We start from the raw sequence: 27,528 nt of genomic DNA, 5'->3' as shown, positions 1-27,528 counted from the left end.
ACTCTTTGATCACCTCCCTCTACCAGGCCACAGAGGAAGACTCTGAAAGACAGTTCTGATGAGATCTGATAGGCTCGGGTTAGATGGAAGGGGAGGAAGTCCTCCACTATCAGTGGACTGGGGAAGGGACATGGGAGGAGATGAGGGAGAGAGGGAGGGTGGTATCGGGAGAGAATGAAGGTGGGGCTACAGCTGGGATACAAACTGAATAAACTGTAATATATATATATATTATGTATATATATATATTTGAATCAAGATTAGGCTTTAAAATTCTTCTATGCATATCCTTTAGTCATCTTTAAAGCCTCTTCAAATGGAACATTTTGTCCATTTAACAGCAGATATACTGTTTCCAGTTCTTCCCCCTCTATCTCGAAGGCACCTACTTTCTTCTGTAAATAGAGTGCAGGTTGAACGTACCTTAGCAAACATCCGGATATGAGAAGTGATTCTTACTTCATGGTGTATAAGATTTGGAGGGTATTTGCAATATAGCATGTGGTGATGGAGTCTTGGGGACATGGCCCAAATATGATGATGACATTCATTTATGACTCATCCACACTTACAGCCCTGATAGTAATTCAAGACACATTTTGAACTGAATTTACACATGTGCAATTTATTTCTGTGTACATTTATAAAGCTATCCACTCTAGATTTGGATTTCCAGGTGTACAAATTTAATAACCAGGTAGGTATTTCTTCTGACTGGGAGTCAGGGAAAGCTTGTTATGACAGCCAGACAGGGAAGCATTTTGGGGGTCCAGCTGGCCAGTATTGGTATTTATTTAAGGTAAGAAGTCGGTATGCCAGAAAGATGACTATAAGCCCACGTTCACTGGATCATTACTCTGGAGCCAAGATATGGATCCATCCAAGGGACCATCTACAAACTGAGAGTAAGAAAATAAAATACAGGGTCTGGGAAGATAACTCTGTTGATAAAGGGCATGACTTTTATTGCCTTAACATTTCTTGAGGAGAACAAACACGTTTCCATCTCAGTTAGGGCAGCCATGAAGGGCCAAAACACAATTCCAGCAAAGGCCAATTTGATGAGTTTATTGGACTTATAGAGCTTGGCGGATATGTTACTTACAGAGAAATACATCTTAGCAAAGTCCCATCCCATCATGGTTGAGGCCCTCATGAAAAATTCATCATGCAGCACCCCCCCCTTTCAGCTCACCTTAAACTTCCCATATGCCCTAGTATTCCCCAAGATCACTAGAGTTAGTGACAGGAAGGAGGAGTCACAGCCGTGTTCCGAGTGAGGGTCTTGTGGCATCTCCCCACTTCTCTGTTACTATACTGCGGATATCTCTAAACTGTCTTCCTGCTTAGTGAACAAGAAGCTGCTCCAAAATGGCAACGAGGTGAAATTGTTCTGCCCTCATGGGGAAAGACCATGCTCTAACACCTTGCAAATGGGGGAACCTGAGTTTCATTTTCAGAACCTATGTAAATAATGACACCTGTAGTATCACTTGCCTGTGATTCCAGCACTGGGGATGTGGAGACAGCCAGATCCTAGGACTTGCTAACAGACACAGCAGGGCTGAAACCCCAGCAAGCTCCAGGTAACCTGCCCGACTTTGCCTTCCCCGTTGCTAGGACGACAGGCACATGCTGGCTTTTTATATGGGCGTTTGAGATCTGCACTCAGGCCTTCATGCTTACTTGGCAGATTCTTTACCAACTGAGCCAGAGCTTCAGATGCCATTTTCACATCTTCTCATGAAGCATAATAGAGTCCTGAACTAGACTGTACTAGATCCCTCTTTTGTCAGATTGTTGTTTATATATGTCCAGTGAAAAGCAAAGGAGTCGTGGTTAAATCTTCGGTGTAGTTCTGTACCCAGATGTTGCTGCTGAGATACTGTGTTCAGAGACTGGGTGATGCTCAGGTACTGTGCCCAATGGCTGGGTGATGCTGAGGTACTGTGCTCAGCACCTGGATGGAGATGCTGTAGAGGTATTATTGTACTCAGGACCTAGGTGATGATGGTGAGGTACAGCACTGTGGACTTCTACTTTTCTCCTTAAACATCTCCTGTTGTCTTTGTGAAGAGGGAGAACACTCATCTTCCAGAGGAGCTGAACACTGTCTGCACTGAGCATAAACCATTATTGTGAATGGAAACAGAAACTTGTGTTTTCTGCACCGGGAAACTGAAAGTAAACTCTGCTACACAACAATTTTGTTTAGTGAAACTGAAAGTAAACTCTGCTACACAACACTTTTGTTTAGTGAATTCAATCATACCAGAGTTATCTGACTCAAGTCCTTGAAAGCCAAGCAAATAAAGACACAACTTGAGAAATGCCTTCTGTGAGGTCACATGCATGTGACTTCAATGTTAAGCCCAACACTCAAGGAAAAGTTTCCCCAGATGACTTGGAATCACATACTTTGGGTTAGATTTTGTTACCTGCCTGAGACCTGAGATTTATTTTGATTGTGTCATTCATTCAAGTATTTGGTCATGCTCTCATCACACCATCTTCCTCATCTTTGATGCATCCTGATTGAGATTGCCCTGAGAGGCTGTCATGTAAAATTTTCATCAAGTGTGAATGAAATATAAGTGTGACAGTCAGCTTCATTGTCAGCTTGACTAGACTTAGTATTACGGTGGAAACATCTGTTTGTTGTGCTTAGGCAGGTGGCTCTTCTCAGCTCCAAACCCAGTTCTTCACCTGCCTGACCTTGTGAGAAGCAAGAAAAACTTCTGGGAAACACAGATAGCTGTGCCTAGCTCATCCATGAGATTGTGATATCAAAAGGGCTGGTGCAGGTTAAGCACTAAGGATGGGTTCGAGGGAGGAATGGCTACTCCCCTCGTGAGCCTGGCACTGTGCTGTAGTTTGCTTGCTGGTTCACACTACAGTTTAGGACACTTGCCTCACTCAGGAGCAAGATCTCAATTGGTGTTTAAACACCGGCCGCACTGCTTCATAACTGACTGTCATAACAGTATTACCCTATCTTTGCTAATAAGACTTCTCTATGCAGGCCAGTTTCTTCCATTCATTCTTCATTCATTGCATTAATTAATTAATTAAATCAAGTATTCAGACATGCTTTCATTTTTTAATCTTCCTTTTCTTTGAAACATATTTAGATTTACCTTTGAACTTGTCATATAAAAATATCAACAAGTGTGGGTGAAATATAAATGTGATAGTTATCTTTATCGCCAGCTTGACTAGTTTAGTATTGCGATGGAAACGTCTCTGTGTTTGTATATCCAGGTGTTTCCAGGGATCTTAACTGAGGAGGGAAGACCTTCTCTGAACGTGAGTAGCACTGTCCTGCGCACTGTAGGCCCAGACTGAAGGACACCGGAAAGGGGGGCTGAGCACCAGCATTCATCTCTATCTGCTTTCTGACTGTGGATACAGTGTGACAGGACCCTCATGCTCCTGCCTCCATGCCTTCACTACCATCTCCCATCACACCCTGAGCCAATAGGAATTCTTTTGCCTTTAAGTTGGTTCAGGTCAGGTACATGACCACAACAATGGGAAAAGTAACTAACAGAAGTGAGGAAGTGACAATCCCTGCTCTCCAGAGCTCACAGTTCAGTCATTATGTGTTTCTGAGGGCAGGCTGGGCCTCTCCTAACTCCTTTCCCAGCAGAGGGCAGAAAAGCAGGGATGTGCAGATTCTGTTTCTATATAATCTGGGGAGTTCATATGGTTGTAGAGGTTAGGTCTTGGGTTCTGATCTTTGCCTTCCACACTTTTGAGACAGGGTCTCCTGTAGCTTCACTGTATATTTCAGGCTAATATATTTCTGGGGAGTACATAGATTTCTGGGGAGTTTCCAATATTGGCCTCCCATCTTCTCTAGGAGTACTGGGATCACTCACACACACACACACACACACACACTCAAGTCTTCACACTTTTCTGGCAAGTGCTTTTTATCCATGAGACCCTCTCCACATGCCAGACTTTCTACAGAACTTATGTAAGCATTTGCCTTAAGCCACAATACAGCCATAAGTACTGACCAATGACCTCCACAGACATCTAATTCTTGTAAATTTGGCTTTTGGCCTAATTTGTAGTCCTATTGTTCACAATGGCTTGAAGGCCAGTCCTCAGAATGATGGCTGAGTTTAGATATTTTTAGGACTCTCCTCAAACTCCCTTTTTATCATTTTCTTCTTCTATATTATAGCAAAGGCTAGTGTATGGCTCCTGTGCCTTCCCAGGAGTGAAAGAGCAGCTCTTATGTACTTGTATCCACTCCAAAGCATGGCTTGCATAAGTCAAAGTGGGAGAGAGGATCTTCTGTGCTGAAGGTGGCTCTGAGTCATCCCTGACATCAGGGAGGCCCATGTTTGCTGTCTTCTCCTTGGGAGTCTTCTACTGAAAACAACACAAACAATCTGTGACAACAGCTAAAGGTCATCAGCATTTTTCCTTAGCTAGGGATTTTACCCCCACCCTGCCTCCGAGTACATTCCTAACCTCTTCCATGCACTCTGGGGCTGTGATGCTTCGCTGGACTGTGGTATCTGTTTACTGAGTTGCAGACGTCATAGTCTTTAGGAAATCTTCACTGAATTGTCACACAGAGAGTGCACCAGTGACCAAAGCACAGCATTCTTCATCTTGATGTCAGCTAGGCCTGACTTAGAGTCACTTAGGAGATGCTCGCCTCTCTCTGATACCATACCTGGTACTTATACACCCACTCAGAGCTTCTTCACCCTTTTTTGTGCTTGACCTAAGATTTGGAGTCTATCGTCATAACTCTTGATGAATCTCTTTTGTTGACTCTCATTTTCTAACCTCTTTGTTTATATTGTGACATCTAAATTTATTAGTATGTAATTATATGACATCTTTTCTCTGTGGGGAGGCCTTGTCATTCTATGGCTCTGTATAGCCATGTGCTCTCACAGCTCTAATTTCTATTGGCTCCTTAATTTCCTACAACTAAATTGACTAGCAAAAGCATAGTGAACTGGAACTTCACATCTGAGTCATTTTCATTTTGGAATGTATTAATTACTACATTTAAATGTCTTAAACTTACCCTTCCTAATATACATATCTGTATATATGTACACATACATAAATAGGTAGCATATATATATATATATATATATATATATATATATATATATGCCTAAAATAATTTCATTCGTTTCAACTTTGTTCTGACACCAGAAAGTGCTGAGTTCAGGCCAATGTTCTGAATGGAAATAGAAAAGCTCCTTTTCAGTCCTTGGGAAACTGAAAGCAAATTCCGTACGTGCTGACAATGATAGCTAATCCTTTGAATACATACATGCCTGCTACTCCTCAATTCATCCACTTGCTCAGCCAAAGGCACTTGAACCATTTTCTCAGTTTCTACTTTCTCATCTCTGTGCCCACATGGGCAAATTGCTACAGGTACAAACCAGCTATTGCGTGTCACCAGACTCTCCTGCTCAGGAATCTTAAGTTGGCACTCAAAAATTTGACTCTTTGTTGCTGAGGGTATGCCCCCCCCCGGCTATTTAGGGATTCCGGTTTAAATAGCATTGTAGTGCACATCTATATGTGATGTCCTGGTTTAATTTCTCTGGCTGTGACAAAACGCTGTGACCAATAGAGCATACGGGATCAAGAGTTTACTTTAGTTTGTGGTCCCAAAGGAATGAGAGTCCATTGTGGCAGGGAAGCAGGAAGTTTAGAGGTCAGACCGTCAAATTCAAGCACAGAGCAGACAAAGAACACAAGGGTTTAAACTCCCAAAGCCCACCTACAGTAACACACTTCTCCCAGCAAGGCTGTACCACCTAAAGCCATTACCATTCCAAGCATCACCAAGTGGGGACCAAGCCTCACATATCTCAGTCTATGGGCAACATTTCTCATTCAAACTACGACATTCCACATTCCACTCCCTGGCTCCAAAGGACCCACTGCCTTATATCACAATGCAAAGCACATTCAGTTAACCTTCAAAAGTTCCCATAGTCTCTCACTGTTGGAAAGTGCAAAGTCTCTTCGGAGACATTAACCGATCTCTTCATTGTGATGTGCTGTGAAATAAAACAAAAGCAAGTTACATACTTCCTGCATCTACTGAGACAAAATATACATCGCCATTCCGAAAGGAAGGGATGAGATCACAGTGAGGAAATACTGGACCAAAGCAAGGCAAACTCCAAATCCTGTAACACCACATCCAGTATCAGAGGGCTTTGGTGGCTCAGCCTTCTCTGCTTTGCTCTCTGCAACATACATCTTTCTCTTCCTCTGGTCCTATCCTCTTTGTGCAGATTTCTTTGGCAGAGGTCTCTTGGCTCTGACATCTTCTACATCTTGGAGTCTCCACTGTAAACTACACTCCACTTTCATAGCTGCCCTGGTGGGGGCTACTGCGCTACTGCTCTCTAAAGGCCTTTATGAAATGGCTTCCCTGCCACACAGTGCATGATCTTGATGGCTCTCTGAAAGTGCATAGGACGAATCCATGATTCCTTCACTGTTTCATCCTACATGTCCTCAAATCCATCATCCTATGGACAACACTGCCAAGCTCTTCTGTCAGGTTGCTAGGAGTCCTTGCCCTCCTGAGCTGCAACAGCAGCAGCTTTTGTTTGAAGTTGTTTTCCGGAAGCTGACAACCACCCCTTACCCAAGTTGGAAGTTTAGCTGGATGGGATACTGCCTTGAGGGTATCAGCTTCCATATTCTATTGTTTTCTGTTGCTGTGATAAAACACCACGACCAAGATAACAGAAGAGTTCATTTTAATTTATGGTTTCAGAGGAAAAAGAATTCATCACGGTTGGGAAGCATGAGAGCAAGCAGCATTTGGTGACACAGGGAATCTAAATGTTCACATCTTTAAATAAAGATGTGAATCCTGAAGCAGAGAGAGTAAATTACAGTGGGACAAGGCCTTGAGCTCTCAAAGCCTACCCACCAGCTGGTATACTAGTTCCAGCAAGGCTGCACCTCCCCCAAACCGGAGGCCAAGTTGTCAAATGCTGCAGGCATTCTCATGGAAACCAACACAGGCAACTTGTGAGGAGAGGATTATCCAAGTGAATGCAAGTCCTGGTTCCTTACCTGCCCAGAGAACCCAAGAGGTGCTGACAGTTTCTGTCCTAGCCCTGCCAAACAGACCCTCTGAAAAGGGTGTCTATGTCAGAGGTTAGAGATGCTGTGTGGACATGCCTTACCAACTTGTTCCAATCACATCACACAAAGGTCTGAGCTGATCTCTACCTCATTCAGCTGAGAGCATCCTGGCACATTGTTACAAGTTCAGTATTCGAGAACTATTCTGCTTTGCTTTCTATCAAAGGTCACTAGCTCACCAACGGTTGACATTCTATAAATCTCTCGATTTTGTAAGACCTTCATGTAAAAGAATTCAAATGTTTCATCTTTATCTTTTTGTTTTCTGTAACTTAAAAAAAATGAAAACCTAATCCCTACATTCCTGGAACTTGATGGCCTGGAGAGGCTGATCTCGTCTCCCTTTTCATTTCCTTTGCCCCCCCTTTTTTAAGTTACCCAATCTGGAAAGGTTGGACTCCAGTCAGTTCGGGAAAAGGCACAGTTGCTACCTTCATTGAAACAAAATCTAAGCAAACTTCTTGCCTTTATGTGCTTCCTAGCCAAGTTTAGGACTCCATGCACACTCTTAAAAACAAAAACCAAATTGTCTTGCAGGGTTATTTTCACTGTTTCTTTGTGTGACACCAAAAGTATGTATTTCTGACAGTTATATCCCAAGAGCTTGATACTCTAGCAGGTGATTCCACAGAGGCCCCTGCAGCTCACCGTTACAGCATGCTTCCTGAACAGCTTACTCCAGGGACCTGCACAGTGCAGGTCCCCTCATCCTGGCCTTACCTCACCTTGTGTTGGGATAAATCCTAAATTGGGAGCATCATTAAGTTACACATCTTTACTGTGAACCAGCAAGATTAAGGTGGTTCTTGAGATTTCTAAAACATAGCCAGCACACACACACACACACACACACACACACACACACACACACACACAGAGAGAGAGAGAGAGAGAGAGGTAAACAAAAATTTGAAAATGCTAGACAGAGAGCAGTGCAGAAGTTTTAATTGGCAATTATTTAATGTGACAACCTGGCCACTCATCCGGGTTTGCAAATGGATTACATGTGAGTAAGGAACACACTGGAGTCGCTCATTTGCAAACTTAAAAATCTGCCCAAAGCGGTTATAGGACTACCTAAATGGTTACTAGGTAAGTTGAGGTCAGGATGTGGCCAGGTACCTGAAGGCCTCAAGAGTCAGGTGCCTGTGTGTCATGAAACTCTCTCTCTCTCTCTCTCTCTCTCTCTCTGTGTGTGTGTGTGTGTGTGTGTGTGTGTTTTCTCTGGAAGGAGAGCCCTTTTGTTCCTCTGTCTCCAGCTCTCCCAGCCCTCACACATCAGAAATAAGTAGCCTAGGAGAAGTGCAAAACTCTTAGAAGCACCTGCCACCATATAACCAAGCCAGACAAAGCTAATTCCTTGGAATTCTCAAGTGCAGGCGTTGCCAGGGGACCACACCGGTGATAGCAACTCGCCAGAGCCCCAGGGCCAAGGGGAATTTTCCTAACCGCCCGTGGCGGTTAAGGCGCTGCTGTGGTAGGTGGAGAAACCCAGGCCTGGGAGTAGCGCGGCCACACCCGAGGTCCGACCAGCAGCTGCCTTCACTTTCGTTTCCCACCGTTCCTGGATCCTTGGTCAACCGCGGTTTCGTTTCCGAGGCGTGGCCGAGGGTGCGGCCCGGGACACTCATGGCCCTAGTGAGCCGTCCTCGAGCCCCACTGTGGCTCGGGCGACTGTCGCGGCGACTGTGCGCGCAACTCCGGGCCTGCGCTGGGACCATGGCTCGGCCGCGCCGCTTCACCGTGGAGCTGCCCGACTGCTCCCTGACTCACTTCATCCTGGGGGACCCGGCGGACCACCCGGACGCACGCCTGACGGCGCTGCTCGGGCCCCCGGGGCGCAGCTACGCGCTGTGTGTGCCCCTGGTTCCGGGCAGAGGCTGCGGACCCCGGGTGCAGGCGGCCCGGATGCACCAGCGCCTGCTGCTGCAGCTGCGCCAGGGCCCTCTGCAACGGTGCCAGCTGAGCAAGCTACTGGGCTACGGTCCGAGCGACAAGGCCGGTGCAATCCAGCATGGCTTCCTGCTGCGCGATCCTAGCGACCACCCGGACACCCGGCGCGCCTTGCTGCAGCTTATGGGCTCGTGCCAGGAGGCGGTGCAACCGCAGTTGGCCGAGTTCCAGGCCGACTCTCAGGGTTTGTTGTGGCAGCGTCTGTGGGAGCTGAGAGGAGACGGGGAGGTGCAGGTGGACTGCGCATGCGTCCTGCAGGCACCGGAGCCTCACCTGCACCCGTTGCTACCAGATCTGCTCAACTCTGTGGTGTTCCAAGACCGGGATGCTGCAAGGGCGGTATTGGAGGAGGTGAGAGTTCTTTCCCTTCAGGGCTGAGTGGAGCTGCAGGCTCTGCCCTTTGATTGGCCAATCAAGTGCTTTACTGTTGGTTTGTTATTCTTATTCACCGGACAGCTGGTATAGGCAAACTGTGCAGGCTCTGTGTTAGACACTGGTGCTGCCTTCAATACTTGCCTGCAGGTTCAGTTTGGAATAGGCTTCTTTAGCACTGTGCAGTAATGTCTTTGCCGAGTAGAGAAAGGTTCTCTGAAGTCCCAGTACTTCTCTGCTCATGCATAGATTTTATTATTATTATTATTGTTGTTATTTATTATTATTATTACTACAGTGCACATCCTTTATTCCCGAAGCCCGGGCAGTGCTTGCCCTGGTTGACGAATGCCCAAAGGAGATCCAGAAAGGCAAGTTCCAGGTCATTGCCATTGAAGGACTGGATGCCACTGGTAAGTGAACACTGCTTTGTAGTTATTGTCAGTGCCGTGGACTGAATGGTTGTAGGAGGCAGTTCCTGAAATGCTAAGTGCCGCACAGAGCCCCTGTGGGTCTCTGTGCCAGGCTGACCCTGGGACACAGAGAGGCGTTAATGGAGCCTTGAGTGGATTCTGCTCTGCTGATGTCTCCAGAGGAGACCCAAGCTGATACCCAAGCTGTATTCTAAGAACAAAGGAGAGCAGATTAGGTGATGAAAACAAGGAAGGTGGAAGCAATGGCCGGGCAGAGGCATGGTACTTTCACCAACAGCTTATGTCTAGGAGCCACAGGCCATTCAGAGGCCCCCTCTAAGAGCAAACTTGGGAAAGGAGGCAGTGGAAGGTTCCTGGGCTGCTCAGGAGGGGTCAGGTAGAATGTGGAGATAACATTATGACTGGAACAGTCACACCCAGGGGAAGGCTGGTGGTGAATGATGCTTCAGGCATCACCTGTGTCACTTGGATGGGCACAGACTACCGTCTTATTCTTTATTTTGGTGGTTGTATTGTCCAGTTTTTTTTTTTTTGTCAACTTGACATAATTCATCTGTGAAGAGGAGATCTCAAAAGAGAAAATACCTTCATGAGATTGGCTTGTGGGAAAGTTGGCGGCATCATTTTGTTGTTGTTGTTGATTAATGACTCACGTTGGAAGGCCCAGTCCACGGTTGGTGTCACCTAGGGTCCTGAGCTGTATAGAAAGTGGGCTCAGCAACCCATGAGGAGTAAGCCAATAAGCAGAATTCCCCTGTTGTCTCTGCTGTAGTTCCTGCCCCCTGAGTTTTGTCTTGAGTTCCTAATCTGACTTGCCTCAATGATGGCGTGTGACCTGGGAGTTGTATTATGAAATAAACTCATTTCTTCCCGATGATGGTTTTGGATGGTGCTTTTTTCACAGCCACAGAAAGCAAACTAGGGCCATAGTGCTGGCGATTGAATCTAGGGATTTCACCCAGGCTAGGTGAGTGCTTTTCCACGGATCCACATTCCTGGCCCCCAGAGTGTTATCTTTAATAATTCCAAAGGCTCTTTCCTCATGGGCATCTGCTGTATTACAACGAGGTGGCACAGAAACATGGTTGTAACTCACTGTCCTGGCTCTGCCTGCAAGTCAGCAGGTGGGAGAAGCTGCAGGCTTGGCATTCAGCAGGCTCTCATCCCTGTGCCAAGACCTAGTGGAGGTTGTTTTTCCGACACAGCTGGAATTTTAACAGCACATGTCCATTTGCCAGTGGGTTTTGTTGCTTGATCCTTTGTTTTATACTTAGAGATAGTTCAGATTCTGTGCAACAAGAGGAAAACAGAAACCTCTAACCTTACACACCTGTGCACACATGTGTGACGTTCAGAAAATGATAACAAAGAGAGGAGGAAAGGGATGGCTTCAGCTGCCACAGCTGCATCATGAGTTCAGCCCCACCAAGGAGGCCACTGTGGATGGCTCCATTACCTTCTCTCTTGCTCAGTGACTCACTGAATACTCTCCTGTAGAACTGGGCATTTGGGACTATTCTGTGTGTTGATGGTGTGCTCATGGCACACACATCAAAATGGTCAGCACTGTTAGGATCTGCCTAACAGTGTTAGGTCCAGAAAAATGACCCAGGACAGTGTGACATCCAGGGCAAAGAGGAGACCAAAAATATACCTATGTGTACGCTAAAGAAGGAACTTGAACTCTGAGATGTTAGACCCAGGATCTCCAAAGGCCAAGCCAAATGCCAAACACAGAGTAGCAAGGAGAGTGTGTGAGGGGTGGGAGGAGGGCAGGGACAGAGCTAAGAGGCCTTTAGAGGAGAGTTGAGCAGAAGTGGAGGGGCTGGAGCAAGTGGAGAGAAGCTGGCCTATTCCATCTGACAGCTTCAGTCCATCATGAGCGGAAGTCAGGGCAGACCTCAAATAGGAATCTAGAAGTAGGAACTGAAGCAGAGGCCATTGACAAAATGGTGCTTACTGGCTTTTCCCCTCAAGGCTTGTTCAGCCCATTTTCTTGTACAATCCATTAATAAATCCATTATTTATTTTTTTTGACTTACAGATTAAAGTGCCTGACACTTCCTTGGTGAAAAGGTTAATGTTACCCTTTGGGAGTGCCACAGGGGCTTCAGCTAAGAAACGTTCTCTTTCACTTATGTCCTGCAGGAAAAACTACAGTGACACAGTCAGTGTCAGAGTCTCTCAATGCTGTTCTCCTACAATCGCCACCACCCTGCATCAGCCAGTGGAGGAAAATCTTTGATGATGAACCTACTATCATTCGAAGAGCATTTTACTCTTTGGGCAATTATCTCGTGGCTTCTGAAATAGCTAAAGAATCAGCCAAGTCTCCTGTTATTGTAGACAGGTGGGTAGCAAGATGCCTTCTCTCTAACATAACTGACTGATTTTCTCTCTCTCTCTCTCTCTCTCTCTCTCTCTCTCTGTGTGTGTGTGTGTGTGTGTCTGCATATATATTCAGATGCTCAATTGTGGACACGTATGATGATTACCAGAGAAATACTGTCTATAAATTAATTACCTACATCACACCCTAACATTCTATATTAATATTTGGAATAGTGCCTTGGGTAGGTTGGAACCAGTCTCTGCAGTTTACTGATAAGGAACACGCATCTTAAAAGATTGGGTCATATCACACAGACATAAGTGACAATTTCTAGGTTAATACAGTGGGCCTACCATGTGGACCCCACTGTGTCCTTTGCCCTCTGGCAAGAAGTTCCAAAACTATTGAAAGTTACAGGATTGAAAGTTGAAACTTGAAGATGACGATGATGTAGGAGTTGCTGTGGTCACCCAGTCTAAGTTGTCAGCCAGCCTTGGAGAATCTTCAAACCTAGGAACAGCTTTCCTTTTCCTGGGAACTTCAGTTTATGTGATAAGTCCTTGGCGTGGGTGATTTTTCTTTGATGTCAGATATGAAGTTTTACATTTATTCACGTTATATTAGAGTAAAGGATCTGATTGCAACAAAGGCTTGGAGGATGGCTTTTCCAACAACACTTTGTGTTTGGGCTGGCTCTCCCCACAAAATGTCCACTAATACCTGATGGGTAACCACATATATATATTATATAGTAATTATCCTATATATAATCACAGGACACCATGAGTAAATGTGTGGCAAGGGTTGAGTCTACCCATTAGGCAGCAAAAACTTTTTCAGGGGGACCACATCCCTCCTGACTGATTCCGAGTTTATTATCAACCACATCTAGGCAAATCTAGACCAAAACTGACTAGCTTTGTGTCTTGTATTTTTACCCTTTCCCTACTTAATATTGGCACTCATATCATTACCCTCAAGGACAAAGCTAAGAATGCAATCTCTTCTGTGTTCTGATATGACTATAGTGACAGGAACCCCTTTTTCTGCTGCTCACCATTGGTTTTAGTGACGGTGGCTGGACTTGATTTGCTGGGACACACACACTTGAGCCCTGTTCTAGTAATATCATACACTTACTCATTTCTGTTTGTAAATCCCACCCATTGATATGTGCGTGTATACATGCATCAGTGGCCATAAGGAGCATTATTTATTGCACACTATTAAATGTCATTCATTAATAGACATAAGGAGCATTCACATTGCATACCTACTATGTGTTGGGCTTGGAGTATTCAGGGATGAGAATACACAGGTGACTAAGAAGTACTTTCCACTCAAGGAATAGATTGTCTGTGGAGGAGACAGGATCTCACACCTGAAACAATACCTGTGGATCCCAGTTAGAAGTTCCACACTGGAGTCTCCTCCAGGATATGGGGACCCAGATGAGGACCATGGATTCTGCATAGGACCTTCATTCATGGGAGGTCCTGTGGAGGCAGAGGAGGTGCCACTATGCTAGTTGAGGGCATTACCCTTCCTAGGAAGCAAGGTGTGAAGATGATGCGTGGTCCAAACTGGAAGGAAGTTCCATGCCTCACAGGGAGACATAACTCTTTCCTGGGGGTGGTGGATAGCTGATGGCATTCGAGAAAGAGTGTGCTGGGTTCTTTTCCATTTACGGCCATGGCTGTCTTTTCTAGGGTTGCCTAGCCTGGCCGGCCTCCTTGCTGCTTAATTACAACTGCGGAGTTGGAGAACTAGACATTTGTGAAGGGGTTAGGGGTCTTCGAGCCTCCATTCCCCGAACATGGATTTCATGAGCAATTTCTTTGGCACAGCGCGGAAACTGCTCAGGCCTGCCGTGTTTCACTAGCTCAGGATATAGTGTTAAACACAAAGGCCCTGCCGAGCAGATCTGTCATCCTTACCTCATTACCACAAAGGAGTTAGCACACTGAAGGGCTAGAAAGTTTCAACATCTGTTCTTATGGCATATAGTAGTTTTAAATGAATATATGATTTCGTGATCAGTTTACCTATTACTGCCATTGTTGACTCTGATTTTTGTATTTTACACATTAAAAACCGATCAAAATGTATTTCATTTGAATGGTGCTGAGAAGCCTTCAGCGGAACCTGCCTAATTTGACCGTCCTCCTCAAATGGTATCTTGACTTCTTCCAAAGATGAGAGCTCATTGCTGCCTTGCTTCCCAGATACTGGCATAGCACAGCTGCCTATGCCATAGCCACTGAGGTGAGCGGAGGCCTGTCCTTCCTACCCCCTGCCCACCATCCTGTGTACCAGTGGCCAGGAGACCTGCTGAAGCCTGACCTGGTCCTGTTGCTCACTGTGAATCCTGAGGAGAGAGCGAGGAGACTGCAGGGCCGGGGCCTGGAGAAGACTAAGGAAGAGGCAGAACTTGAGGCCAATAATGTGTTTCGTCAGAAGTAAGTGTCGCTGGAGTGATGTGAGTAGCAGAAGTCCCTGTAGTCCCTGAGCCAGTATCAGAACTGCTTTAGGATGCACTTCCTATGTTTCAGGTACAAGAGGCAATGCCCCCTAAGCCAGTCCAGCCCCTGTCACTGTGGTTGTTAGCAACTTGAAAACAAAGGGGTTTCTATGCCAGAAATGGTAGGGGCTTGATTAAGACCCAAAGTTTTAGGGCTGGGGACATTACTCCATCAGCTATGTGCTTGCTGTACAAGTTAAGATGACCCGGGTTTGACCTTCAGCATCTGTCGTAGTCAGCATTCTATGGCTGTGAAGAGACACTATAACCATGGCAGCTCTTACAAAGGAAAGCATTTAACTGGGGTGGCTTACAGTTTCAGAGCTTTAGTCCATTATTGTGGGAAGCATGGCAGTATGTAGGCAGATGTGGTGCTGGAGGAGCTGAGAGTTCTACATCCAAATCCATAGGCAGCAGGAAGAGAGAGACCTTGGACCTGGCTTGGGCTTCTGACCCCTCGAATCCCACCTCCAGTGACATGCTTCCTCCAACAAGACTACACCTCCAAATCCTTTTAAGTAGTGCAACTGTCTGGTGACTTAAGCATTAAAATCTATGAGCCAACGGGGGGGGGGATTCTTCTTCAAATCACCACATTCCACTCCCTGCCCCTCCCATATAATAATGCAAAAAATGCATTCAGTACAACTTCAAAAGTCCCTGTCGTCTATCCCAGACTTAGCATTGTTCAAAGTCTTTTCAGAGTCTCATGACCGTCTGTTCATGACACTGACTCTAGAATGATCACTGCAGATACAAACTGGGGCTCAGTTGACTTCTCTGCCATGAGAATGAAGATGGTCCCTCCCAGTTAACTCTGAGTATAAACTGAGAAGAAAGGGCCAGGATACATGATTGGCAGGTAATAGGTTGTCAGTTATTAAGCATTACTGCTGACTCATCTTCAGTAGAACAGACTGCACTGAATCCATTTAGGGGCAGTGCTGGCTGCCAAGGTGTGAGTTAGAAAGGGGCTTTGCTCCAAGATAGAGTGACAAGGTAAGGCAGTTATTTTTTCAGGATGAACTGGGTGGGAGAGGAGACAGACTTCTCCCCTTCTCTCTGTCTCCAGGGTAGAAATGACGTACCAGCGGATGGAGAACCCACGCTGCCACCTGGTCGATGCCAGTGCCTCAAGAGAGAGAGTCCTGCAGACAGTTTTACAGCTGATCCAGAGAGCTGGTCATTAACTGTAGTTCCTCTGCCCAGGTTCCATGTTACACCAGAAGAGAAACTGTGTGATGCCCCTAAACCCAGCACTTGCCAGGTGGCTTCTTATATTCAGGTGGCATGAGCGTATTTAGGAGGGAAAACTGGAGACTGAACATGTTTGCTTTACTTCTGACTGATTGAGCCAGCCACAGCTGCCGATTCATTTCTGCCTGGTCATGTATCATCTCTTTGGGATCTATTTTAACACCAGGAGCTTCTGATCCAGTGGTGAGCTGCTGGAGGTCTTCTTGTACCTGGAATCTGAGGATGTCAGCTGTGGTCCACACTGGTCAATTGTGATGAGCTAGGCTCATTTTCTTTTACCCCAAATCCTATAGCTAAGCATTGTCACAGGTCCTGGCTGTCCAAGGACATTTCCTTGGAGCCATTTATGGCTGGGAACACTTGCAATGAAGCAGCTGATCTTCTTTCCGAGGCACAAGGAACACCATGGACAGTGCCTGGAGTGAGCGCCGCAGAACTGAATGGATGTTGTGCCCCTAAACTGGAAGCACTCCAACCCCCTCTTGTTCTCCTTTGCTCGTCTGTATTCCATTTCTCGCCTCTGAAATCTGGTTCTGAGTGTAATGAGCAGTCTGCACTGAGCAGGAAGTGTTTCATTTACCCAACGCACCAATTTGTTTATATTGCTGTTTACATCATGCATTTCCTCAGTGTAGGAGCTGTGAGTCACTAACCAAAACTGAGGCCAAGGAGCTAAATGCAGCATTTGCTGTGTGTTTTCATTACACAATTTAATTTATCTTAATAAGCACCGTGGATTCCAGAACGAGATTTCATAATAAATCATCTTGCACTTTGAATGTCTCCTGATTGCATGTGGAGTCAGCTTTGAGGGCTCTTTGGATAGAGAGTAGAGTTGTGGAAGAAAAGGCTGGTGGCTCTGTAGACTTGGCTGAGTCATTAAACATTCGTAATGTCAACAGTTTGATCTGAAAGGGGGCCATTGGTGGGCTTTGTAGTATAACTCTCTAACAATATTTACTTGGCAGTTTGAGAAAAGAAAATTGAAAGTTCAGGGCCTTCCTAGGCTATGGTATAAATTTGGAGCTAGCCTGGGAAGTATAGTGAGACTCTGTCTCAAGATGAAAACTAGAAAGAAGACTGAGGTAAAACTCCATAGTAAAACACTGTACTGAATATTCTATTCCTGGGTTCCATTCCCAGTAGCATAAAAATAAAAATGTAAACAGAAAACCAAACACAATTAAGCAATATAGGAGTTAAGTACTCTATGGTCATAAGGAGGTGGCCGGGCCAGATTATTATTGTTTAACATTCTAGTTCCAATGTGGATGGCTTCTCTACATAATTTTGATCCCATGTCTCATTTCTTAAGAATGCATCTCCATGTAAATACATTAAATTACACTAAAGCCTTACCAGATTTTCCCTAACCTTAAATTATAATAAGATATAATATTAATGTCCAAATATTTTTTTTTTACTTTTGGAACTATGTATAACTTATAAATAAATGTGTCTATGTACATGCATATATTGTTGGCCTTTGTGAAACATTTTAAAGCTGACAAATAACATTAGGACTCTTTGTAATGTGGCAGCTACTTCCACAAAGGGTTTTTGATTTAGCGTTTCAGAGATGATTATGGCAGAGGCGAGAAGGAAGTCTTAGTGCCGTCCTCATGAAACCTGCCAGCGAATACGCTTGCTGTGACTTTCTTAACCCAATCTGTCATCATGGCTGAGTGACATATTTGTCTTAACATCTCCTTGCAAGCTCATCTCACCGGAGTCTAAAGGTTCTTATGTATGTGAAAAGGTGGAGAGTGTGAGTTTGTGGCTGAGTGGAATCTGTGACCAATGAACTTTGGTGAGAGAGGGTTTATTTCAAACATTATTTTCCCATTATAAATATCAAATGAATTTTAAAAAGTCCATTCTCTGTACATCTGATAGGTAGATGATTTATATTGTATAGCTCTGTGGCTCCTACCATCGCCATGACGCATGGCTATGCTCGCTGTAAGGCGAGCCGTGTTCTTATTCCGTGATTCTGTCTTTCATTCTCAATAATGGCAGTTCAGCTCAGTTCGTGGCCAGTTCTGAGTTTCTCATTCACCCCTACGTGCCTGGCTGGGTGGGTCTCACAGAAGGCACATGAGGAATGTCAGCTGGATATGATCCCTTTGTCCTTCTGTCCCTGCTGTGTTCAGATAGTAGCTAGGAGGAGATCAAGTAGAGAGGGGAACAGCAGGATAGGTGTAGGAGCGCTGAGTGAAAAGGTCTTTGCTGATTAGCGGCACACAGAACAGATGGAAAGTAATATTCATAGGCTTCATGTACCTAAAGTGTAACACACCATTGTACGTTCCCCCACATTCAAAGGCAACCACTTGTCTACTCTGATGGTTAATATCGGTTGTCAACATGACAGGATCTAGAATTACCTAGGATACAGAAATCTGGCCACATCTGTTGGGGAGTTATTTGAAGCAAGACGATCCACTCTTAACAACGGTGTCATTATTCCTTCCAGTGGGATTCTGGACTGGATGAAAAGGAGAAAATGACCTGAGTAATACCACTCACTGGCCTCCACCTCCTGACCAAAGATACAGTGTGACTTCAATCCATGCCAAAACCATGCCTTCCCACCCAGATGAACTGTATATCTTCCTCTATGAGCCGAGATGAGTCTCTTCTTTGTTAAGTTGCTCTTGTCAGGTATTTTTGCCACAACAATGGGAAAAGTAACCCAGACCCTGTAAACAGTAGCACATGGATGATTTACATTGTATAGCTCACAGCCTACCTCTAGAAATGATTGTATATCTTGAAATTTCTTGAGGCTATCTGAGCCTTAGAACATGACCTGGCTGGTGGGGTGTGACACCAGATAACCAACAGGTATTGATAATACCACCAGAACTATTATTTTTATGGAGACATGCTTGGCTCCATACTGCTTCTCTGTCTTCTGCAGGTTGGAGGATGGTAAGAACTGGAAGATATGCTTTAGTTTTGTTTTTCTGGACAATTCTTAAAATGTGGGAAACAGAAAAGTTTTCATTGTGAGGGCGGGGCAAGATGGCAGCGCCGGGAGGACTCTCATTCTGAGGAGCAGCAGAGCAGGATTGGCACAGTGACCAGCAATCAGAACTCGTGGCCATAAAACACAAGTGGTTGTGTTTCTCAGGTGAGAGGATACCCCACGGTGGGGGATTCAATCAGCTTTAACTCACCCGGCTAAACCGCGGAAGAGATCCGGTTCCGCCAGGCGCTTAGTCGCCAGCCCAGAGCTACCCGCCAGCGTGATTTGGTCACGGGCCCAGACTGAACTGTGGGCCCAAACATCATAGACTGGATTTCCCAGTCGAGAGATAACCCCACGGAGCAGGAAACAATTGGGACCGACCTCAGGTTACCCAGACATCCCCTGGAAAAGACTCGGGTTCTGCGGGTGCCCCAGGAGCCAGCCCGGACCCAGAGCCGGGACAAAGGCGCCTGCACGGAGCCCTGTCTGCGCGTGTGATTCGCCGCCTCAGATAGAACTGTGGGCACCAGGGCACCAGGGCACCAGACTGCGTGTCTCTGGCAGGAGGAAACCCCCAGCAGAGGGGGTCAGCAGCTCTAACGCTTAGGACACCCAGCACCAAAACAATTCCTGGACTCACGCAGACTCTAGTGCAGGCAGAAGCGCTGTGCTCTGCCGCCATTGTTGAGTTCCCCTGGGGCACTGGGACACACAGCTGCATCCTCGGACCTGCAGGAGCCGAAGAGCCGTTACAGCAGCCCTCAGATACTGTGCCAGGGATCAGCCAGTTGTCCCTGGCTGGACTGCCAAAACTGTGGGAATCCCTGATCCTTCAGGGGGGCTGCACCCGCAGCGTCTGGACCAGAGCGGTGCCTACAGCCGCCATCCCAGACAGGGACACACAGCTTCTGGTCCAGAGTGAGGCACCCAGCCTCCAGACCAGAGCAGTGCCCCCAGGCGCCAACTCAACCTAGGTGCACATTCTCCAGGTCCAGAGCAGAGCAATCAGCCTTTGGCCCAGAGACTTGCTGAGTGCACCTCCCACTTTCTCAGACAGAACTGTGCGCCCCAGGATAACAGACTGAGTTTCCCTGTTGGGAGAAAACCCCCCAGCTAGGGAATCAGCAGTCTCTTCAAGAGGACTGTACATGGAAATTTAGTGAGCAGCAGCACACTAAATTTATAACAAGAAACCCAGCAGTGGGGCAGCTGTCTTGAGAAATTTTATGGGTAAGAGGAGATCCCCCCCCTGCCTAACATAGACCACAGCTACTACTCAGGGCTATAAACCTGAGGTGAGCAGTGGCAAATCCGGAGAAACACTGGCCATACAGTGACCATAACCAAAAAGCAGAGAAGGACTCCTTCAGGAAAAATCATCTTCCGGCCAAGGGGATACTTCCTACCTCAGTACTCCAGGAAGCACAGAAACTAACAGCCAACACCTAAATCAGCCCAATGGGTAGAGGTCAGCGTAAAGGCTCAACCAACAAAAGACAGAGCAATATGGCATCTCCAGAACCCAGCCATCCAGGGGCAAACAGCCCTGAACAATGCAGCATAATAGAAAATAAAGAAGATGACCTTACATCTATGTTGATGAAGAGAATAATAGAGGAAACAGATAAAATACGTAAAGAATTAGAGGAAGATAAAACCAAACAGATCATGGCTATCCGTAAAGAAATGGAGGAAGATAAAGACAAGCAGATTAGGGCCATCCGTGAAGAAATACAGGAAGATGCAGCCAAACAGCTTGTGGCCTTCAGAGAAGAAATAATTAAATCACTGAAAGAAATCAAAGAGACAGAGTTGAAGGAACTAAAAGAAAAAGAGGAAAATACAAGCAGACAGGTGAAGGAAGTAAACAAAACAACTCAAGACCTGAAGATAGAACTAGAAAAATTAAAGAAAACACAAATGGAGGAAATAAGTGAGAGGAAGAATTTAGGGAAGAAAACAGGAACTACAGAGGTAAGCATAACCAACAGAATACAAGAAATGGAAGAAAGAATCTCAGGTGTAGAAGATACAATGGAAGAAATCGATGTATCTGTCAAAGAAAATGTTAAATCCAAAAAATTCCTGACACAGACCGTCCAAGAAATCCAAGACAATATGAAAAGACAAAACCTAAGAATAATAGGAATAGAGGAAAAAGAAGACTCCCTTCTCCAAGGCCCAGAAAATATTTTCAACAAAATCATTGAAGAAAATTTCCCCAAGTTAAAGGAGAAGCCAATAAGGATACATGAGGCCTACAGAACACCCAACAAATTTGACCAGAAAAGAAAATCCTCCCACCACATAATAATCAAAACAGTAAGTATACAGAACAAAGAAAAAATACTAAAAGCTGCAAGGGAAAAAGACCAAGTAACATATAACAGCAAACCCATTAGAATCACACCTGACTTTTCAACAGAAACTATGAAATCCAGAAGGGCCTGGACAGATATCATGCAGACCCTAAGAGAACACAGACGTCAACCCAGGCTACTATACCCTGCAAAACTCTCAGTCCTCATAGACGGAGAAAACAAGATATTCAATGACAAAAACAAATTTCAACAATACCTACACACAAATCCAGCATTACAGAAGATACTGGAAGGGAAAATACAACCCAAGAAAATTAGCTTCTGTCAAGAAAACAAAGGAAATAATTGACCTTACTACAGCAAAACAAAAAGCAACCAAGCACACAACCATATGAACACAACCAACATCAAAATCAAAGGATCTAACAGCCACTGGTCATTAATCTCTCTCAACATCAATGGACTCAACTCTCCAGTAAAAAGACACAGATTAACAGAATGGATACGTAAACAAAACCCAGCAATCTGTTGCATACAAGAAACTCACCTAAGACACAAAGATAGACATTACCTGAGAGTAAAAGGTTGGAAGACAACTCTCCAAGCAAATGGACCCAAGAAACAAGCAGGAGTAGCCATTCTAATATCTGATAAAATAGACTTTCAACCAAAATTAATAAAAAGAGATGAGGAAGGACACTTCATACTCATCAAGGGAAAATTCCACCAGGAAGACATCACAATCCTGAACATCTATGCCCCAAATACAAGGGCACCCACATTTGTAAAAGAAACATTGATAAAATTTAAACCACATATAGATCCCAACACATTAATAGTGGGAGACTTCAACACCCCACTCTCAACAAAGGACAGGTCAACAAAACAGAAATTAAACAAAGAAACAATATCTCTGACAGAGGTCATGAATCAAATGGACCTCACAGACATCTACAGAACTTTACACCCAAACACAAAAGAATTTACCTTCTTCTCAGAACCTCATGGAACCTTCTCCAAAATAGACCATATAGTTGGTCACAAAGCAACCCTCAACAGATACAAGAAGACTGAAATAATCCCTTGTATCCTGTCTGATCACCATGGAATAAAGCTGGACTTCAACAACAACAGAAATAGCAAAAAGCCTACACACTCATGGAAACTGAACAACTTGTTACTAAATGACAGCTGGGTCAGGGAAGAAATAAAGAAAGAAATTAAAGCCTTTCTAGAACTCAATGAAAATGAAGACACAAAATACCCTAACTTATGGGACACAATGAAAGCAGTGCTAAGAGGAAAGTTCATAGCACTAAGTGCCTTCAAGAAGAAATTCGAGACAGCTCATTCAAGAAACTTAATGGCCCACTTAAAAACCCTAGAAAAAGAAGAAGCAGACACACCAAAAAGGAGTAGACGGCTGGAAATAATCAAACTCAGGGCTGAAATCAATCAATTAGAAACAAATAAAACAATTCAAAGAATCAATGAAACCAAGAGCTGGTTCTTTGAGAAAATCAACAAGATAGACAAACCCTTAGCCAAGCTAACTAAAAGGCAGAGAGACACCACCCAAATCAACAAAATCAGAAATGAAAGGGGGGACATAACTACAGACACTGAGGAAATCCAAGCAATCATTAGGACATACTTCAAAAGTCTATATGCCACAAAATTTGAAAATCTAAATGAAATGGACAATTTTCTTGATCGATTTGACTCACCAAAGCTGAATCAGGACCAGGTAAATCAATTAAATAGTCCTATATCCCCCAAAGAAATAGAAGCAGTCATCAAAAGTCTCCCATCCAAAAAAAGCCCAGGACCAGATGGCTTCAGCGCAGAATTCTACCAGACCTTCAAAGAAGAGCTAACTCCAATTCTCTTCAAACTATTATACAAAATAGAAACAGAAGGAACATTACCAAACTAATTCTATGAAGCCACAATCACCTTGGTACCTAAACCTCACAAAGACTCAACAAAGAAAGAGAATTTCAGGCCAATCTCCCTTATGAACATTGATGCAAAAATACTTAACAAAATACTTGCAAACCGGATCCAAGAACACATCAAAGATATTATCCACTATGACCAAGTAGGCTTCATCCCAGGTATGCAGGGGTGGTTCAATATACGGAAATCCATCAATGTGATCCACCATATTAACAAACTGAAAGAAAAAAACCACATGATAATCTCCCTAGATGCTGAAAAAGCATTTGACAAAATCCAACATCCATTCATGTTTAAAGTACTGGAGAGATCAGGGATACAAGGCACATATCTAAACATAGTAAAGGCGATATACAGCAAGCCTATAGCCAACATCAAACTGAACGGAGAGAAACTTAAAGCAATCCCACTAAAATCAGGGACAAGACAAAGCTGCCCACTCTCTCCATATCTCTTCATCATAGTGCTGGAAGTCCTTGCTAGAGCAATAAGACAGTCGAAGGAGATCAAGGGGATACAGATGGGAAAGGAAGAAGTCAAATTATCACTATTTGCAGATGATATGATAGTATATATGAGTGACCCCAAAAACTGCTACAGCTGATAAACACCTTCAGCAAAGTGGCCGGATACAAAATTAACTCAAAAAAATCAGTAGCACTCCTGTATACAAAAGACAAAAGGGCTGAGAAAGAAATTAGAGAAACACCATTCACAATAGCCACAAATGACATAAAGTACCTTGGTGTAACCCTAACCAAGCAAGTCAAAGACTTGTATGAAAAAAATTTCAAGTCTCTGAAGAAAGAATTAGAGGAAGATATGAGAAGATGGAAAGATCTCCCATGCTCATGGCTTGGCAGGATTAACATAGTAAAAATGGCCATCTTACCAAAAGCAATCTACAGATTTAATGCAATTCCCATCAAATTGCCAACACAATTCTTTACAGACCTGGAAAGAAAAATTCTCAACTTCGTATGGAATAACAAGAAACCGAGAATTGCTAAAACAATCCTCTACAATAAAAGATCTTCTGGAGGTATCTCCATCCCTGATCTCAAGCTGTACTATAGAGCAACAGTTATAAAAACTGCATGGTACTGGCATAGAAACAGAATGGTGGATCAATGGAATCGAACAGAAGACCCAGAAATAAACCCACACACTTACAGACACCTGATTTTTGACAAAGATGCCAAAACTATACAATGGAAAAAAGATAGCATCTTCAACAAATGGTGCTGGTCCAACTGGATGTCTACATGTAGAAAAATGAAAATAGATCCATACTTATCACCCTGCACAAAACTGAAGTCCAAGTGGATCAAATACCTCAACATAAAACCAGACTCATTAAATCGGCTAGAAAAAAAAGTGGGGAATACCCTAGAACTCATTGGTACAGGAGAAAACTTCCTGAACAGAACACCAACAGCACAGGCTCTAAGAGCAACAATCAATAAATGGGACCTCATGAAATTGAAAAGCTTCTGTAAAGCAAAGGACACCGTCATCAGAACAAAGCGACTGCCTACAGATTGGGAAAGAATCATCACCAACCCTTTATCTGACAGAGGACTCATATCCAATATATATAAAGAACTAAACAAGCTGAAAAGCAACAAACCAAGTAATCCACTTAAAAAATGGGGAACAGAGCTAAAGAGAGAATTCTCTGCAGAGAAATATCGAATGGCAGAGAAGCACTTACAGAAATGCTCAACCTCATTAGCCATTAGGGAAATGCAAATCAAAACAACCCTGAGATTTCACCTTACACCCATCAGAATGGCCAAGATGAAAAACTCAAGGGACAACACATGCTGGAGAGGTTGTGGAGAAAGGGGAACCCTTCTCCACTGCTGGCGGGAATGTAAACTGGTACAACCACTCTGGAAATCAATCTGGCGCTTTCTCAGACAACTAGGAATAGCACTTCCTCAAGATCCAGCCATACCACTCCTAGGCATATACCCAAAAGAGGCGCAAGTACACAAAAAGGACATTTGCTCAACCATGTTTGTAGCAGCTTTATTTGTAATAGCCAGAAGCTGGAAACAACCCAGATGCCCCTCAACTGAAGAATGGATGCAGAAACTGTGGTACATCTATACAATGGAGTATTACTCATCAATGAAAAATAAGGAAATCATGAAATTTGCAGGTAAATGGTGGGACCTGGAAAGGATCATCCTGAGTGAGTTGTCCCAGAAGCAAAAAGACACTCACGGTATATACTCACTCATATAAACATACAATATAGAATAAACCCACTAAAATCTGTACATCTAAACAAACTAAGCAAAAGAGAGGACCCTAACTAAAATGTTCAATCCCCATCCTGAAAGGCAAAGAGGATGGACATCAGAAGAAAAAGAAAATAGGAAACAACCTTGGAACCTGCTACAGAGGGCCTCTGAAAGCCAGAAGAAAACAGGAAACAACCTTGAAACCTGCCACAGAGGGCCTCTGAAAGCTTCTGCAGTATAGACTGTCAAAGCAGATGCTGAGCCTGATGGCCAACTGATGGGCAGAGTGAATGGAATTTTATGTAAGAAGTGGGAAATAGTAAGAGCTGGAGGGGACGGGAACTCCACAAGCAGAGCAACAGAACAAGATGATTTGAACACAGGGAACTTCCCAGAAAATCATACTCCAACCAAGGACTATTCGTGGAGATGACCTGGAACCCCTGCACAGGTGTAGCCCATGGCAGTTCAGTGTCCAAGTGGGTTCCATAGTAATGGGAAGAGGGACTGCCTCTGACATAATCTGATTGGCCTGCTCGTTGATCACTTCCCCCTGAGGGGGGAGCAGCCTTACCAGGCCACAGTAGAGGACAATGCAGCCACTTTTGATGAGAACTGATAGACTAAGATCAGAAAGAAGAGGAGAACCTCCCCTATCAGTGGACTTGGGGAGTGGCATGAATGCAGAAAGGGGAGGGAGGGTGGGATCGGGAGGGGAGGAGGGAGGAGCTTATGGGGGGGGGATACAAAATGAATAAAGTGTAATTAATAAAAAATTAAAAAAAACGTGGGAAACACTGACTTTTCTATATACACTTTTATTAAATTTCAAGCTAATCTGTAAACCATAAATGAACTCCATACATGTATTCCAACTAAGGGCAAGATAATTACACTTAACTTTTAGGCCTAGTTAAATTGAAAAACGACAATAGCAAAATTTTTATTGCCATTAAAAACTTAAAGAGAGTCCAGAACATCTACAATATAATGTTCCCCAAGTCTAGGATATAGTTCAAAATTACCTAACCTACAACAAAGGAACGTAAAAATCGATTTTTAAAGAAAAGGCAGCCAAGTTCTGGAGAGCAACTTCAAGATGACCTTGTAGAGATGGGAACAGCTAGGAAGTTAAAGTAGATTTTACCTGTGCTTGAATGGAAGGATGGAATGGGGACATGGCTATCACACATAAAAAGATAAGAGATAGACGTCCTGCACAACTAAGTCTTGCCCTTAGCTAGAATGTATGTACGGAGCCCATATATAGTTTGTGGATTTGCTTGAGATTTAATTAAAGTGCATGTACAAAATCAGGGTTTTCTACATGTGTTACTCAGGGTCCTTCAGAAAAACAGAACTAATAAACATACAATATAGTCTGTGTGTGTGTGTGTGTGTGTGTGTGTGTGTGTAATATTTATTAGACTGACTTACAGAATAGGGCTGGCTAGATATTACTGAGTAGATATTATACTGTGAAAATTTCACTATCTAGAATAACAAGCCACTGATGTATTGAGTTATAAGCAGACAAGTGAGCAAAGGGAAGAGTCCAGATGCTTTGACTCATAAAATTCTTCAGTCTGAATAACACCAGAAATATAAGCAAAACCCTAGAGATCTGCACTACACAAGTTTGAGTCCTAGAAGGAAAGGAGAATAGACAAAAAAATGTTTAAAAAGATATTTCTCCAAATAGGGTGAAATATATGTGTACAGATTTAAAGATCTTAGCAAACACCACCATTATAGCTACACAAAACACCAGGGCTATGTGTGGTTATACAGGTAGGACCACTGAAGCTCTCAGACTGGCTCCTGATGTAGACAGAGGATCTTTGCAAGTACTATCCTTTTACCAGAGTCAAGTTGCCAGAATCCTAGGCAGTTTGTGCATTTATGAACAGTGAAGAAAACTGGTGCAACAATGCCTGCAGTCGCCAGTAAACACTGAGAAATAATGGCCAACAGAAGCTGAAAGAGGAA

At 44.1% G+C, this 27,528-nt stretch overlaps 1 protein-coding gene across 1 annotated transcript; it reads left to right on the top strand.

Annotated features, from left to right (window-relative positions):
• Nucleotides 1–8,634: 8,634 nt before the first annotated feature.
• Cmpk2 (cytidine/uridine monophosphate kinase 2) lies at nucleotides 8,635–17,495 on the top strand. Its single transcript, XM_055625080.1, has 5 exons — nucleotides 8,635–9,468; nucleotides 9,788–9,902; nucleotides 12,072–12,273; nucleotides 14,481–14,714; nucleotides 15,849–17,495. Exons 1-5 carry the CDS (start codon nucleotides 8,794–8,796, stop codon nucleotides 15,964–15,966), a joined length of 1,344 nt encoding a protein of 447 aa, XP_055481055.1. The 5' UTR covers nucleotides 8,635–8,793; the 3' UTR covers nucleotides 15,967–17,495.
• Nucleotides 17,496–27,528: the final 10,033 nt, after the last annotated feature.

This window comes from Psammomys obesus, unplaced genomic scaffold (genome assembly GCF_907164565.1).
Source record: "Psammomys obesus unplaced genomic scaffold, mPsaObe1.curated_primary_1811, whole genome shotgun sequence".
Classification (NCBI taxonomy): Eukaryota; Metazoa; Chordata; class Mammalia; order Rodentia; family Muridae; genus Psammomys; species Psammomys obesus.
The sequence above is the reverse complement of the archived record's forward strand: the minus strand, read 5'-3'. Positions and strand labels throughout refer to the sequence as shown.

Coding starts and splice junctions, on each gene's coding strand:
- Cmpk2 (XM_055625080.1), top strand. CDS start 8,794: ATGGCCCTAGTGAGCCGTCCTCGAGCCCCACTGTGGCTCGGGCGACTG. Junction 9,903..12,071: donor TGAAGGACTGGATGCCACTG/GTAAGTGAACAC, acceptor TATGTCCTGCAG/GAAAAACTACAGTGACACAG. Junction 12,274..14,480: donor TCTCCTGTTATTGTAGACAG/GTGGGTAGCAAG, acceptor CTTGCTTCCCAG/ATACTGGCATAGCACAGCTG.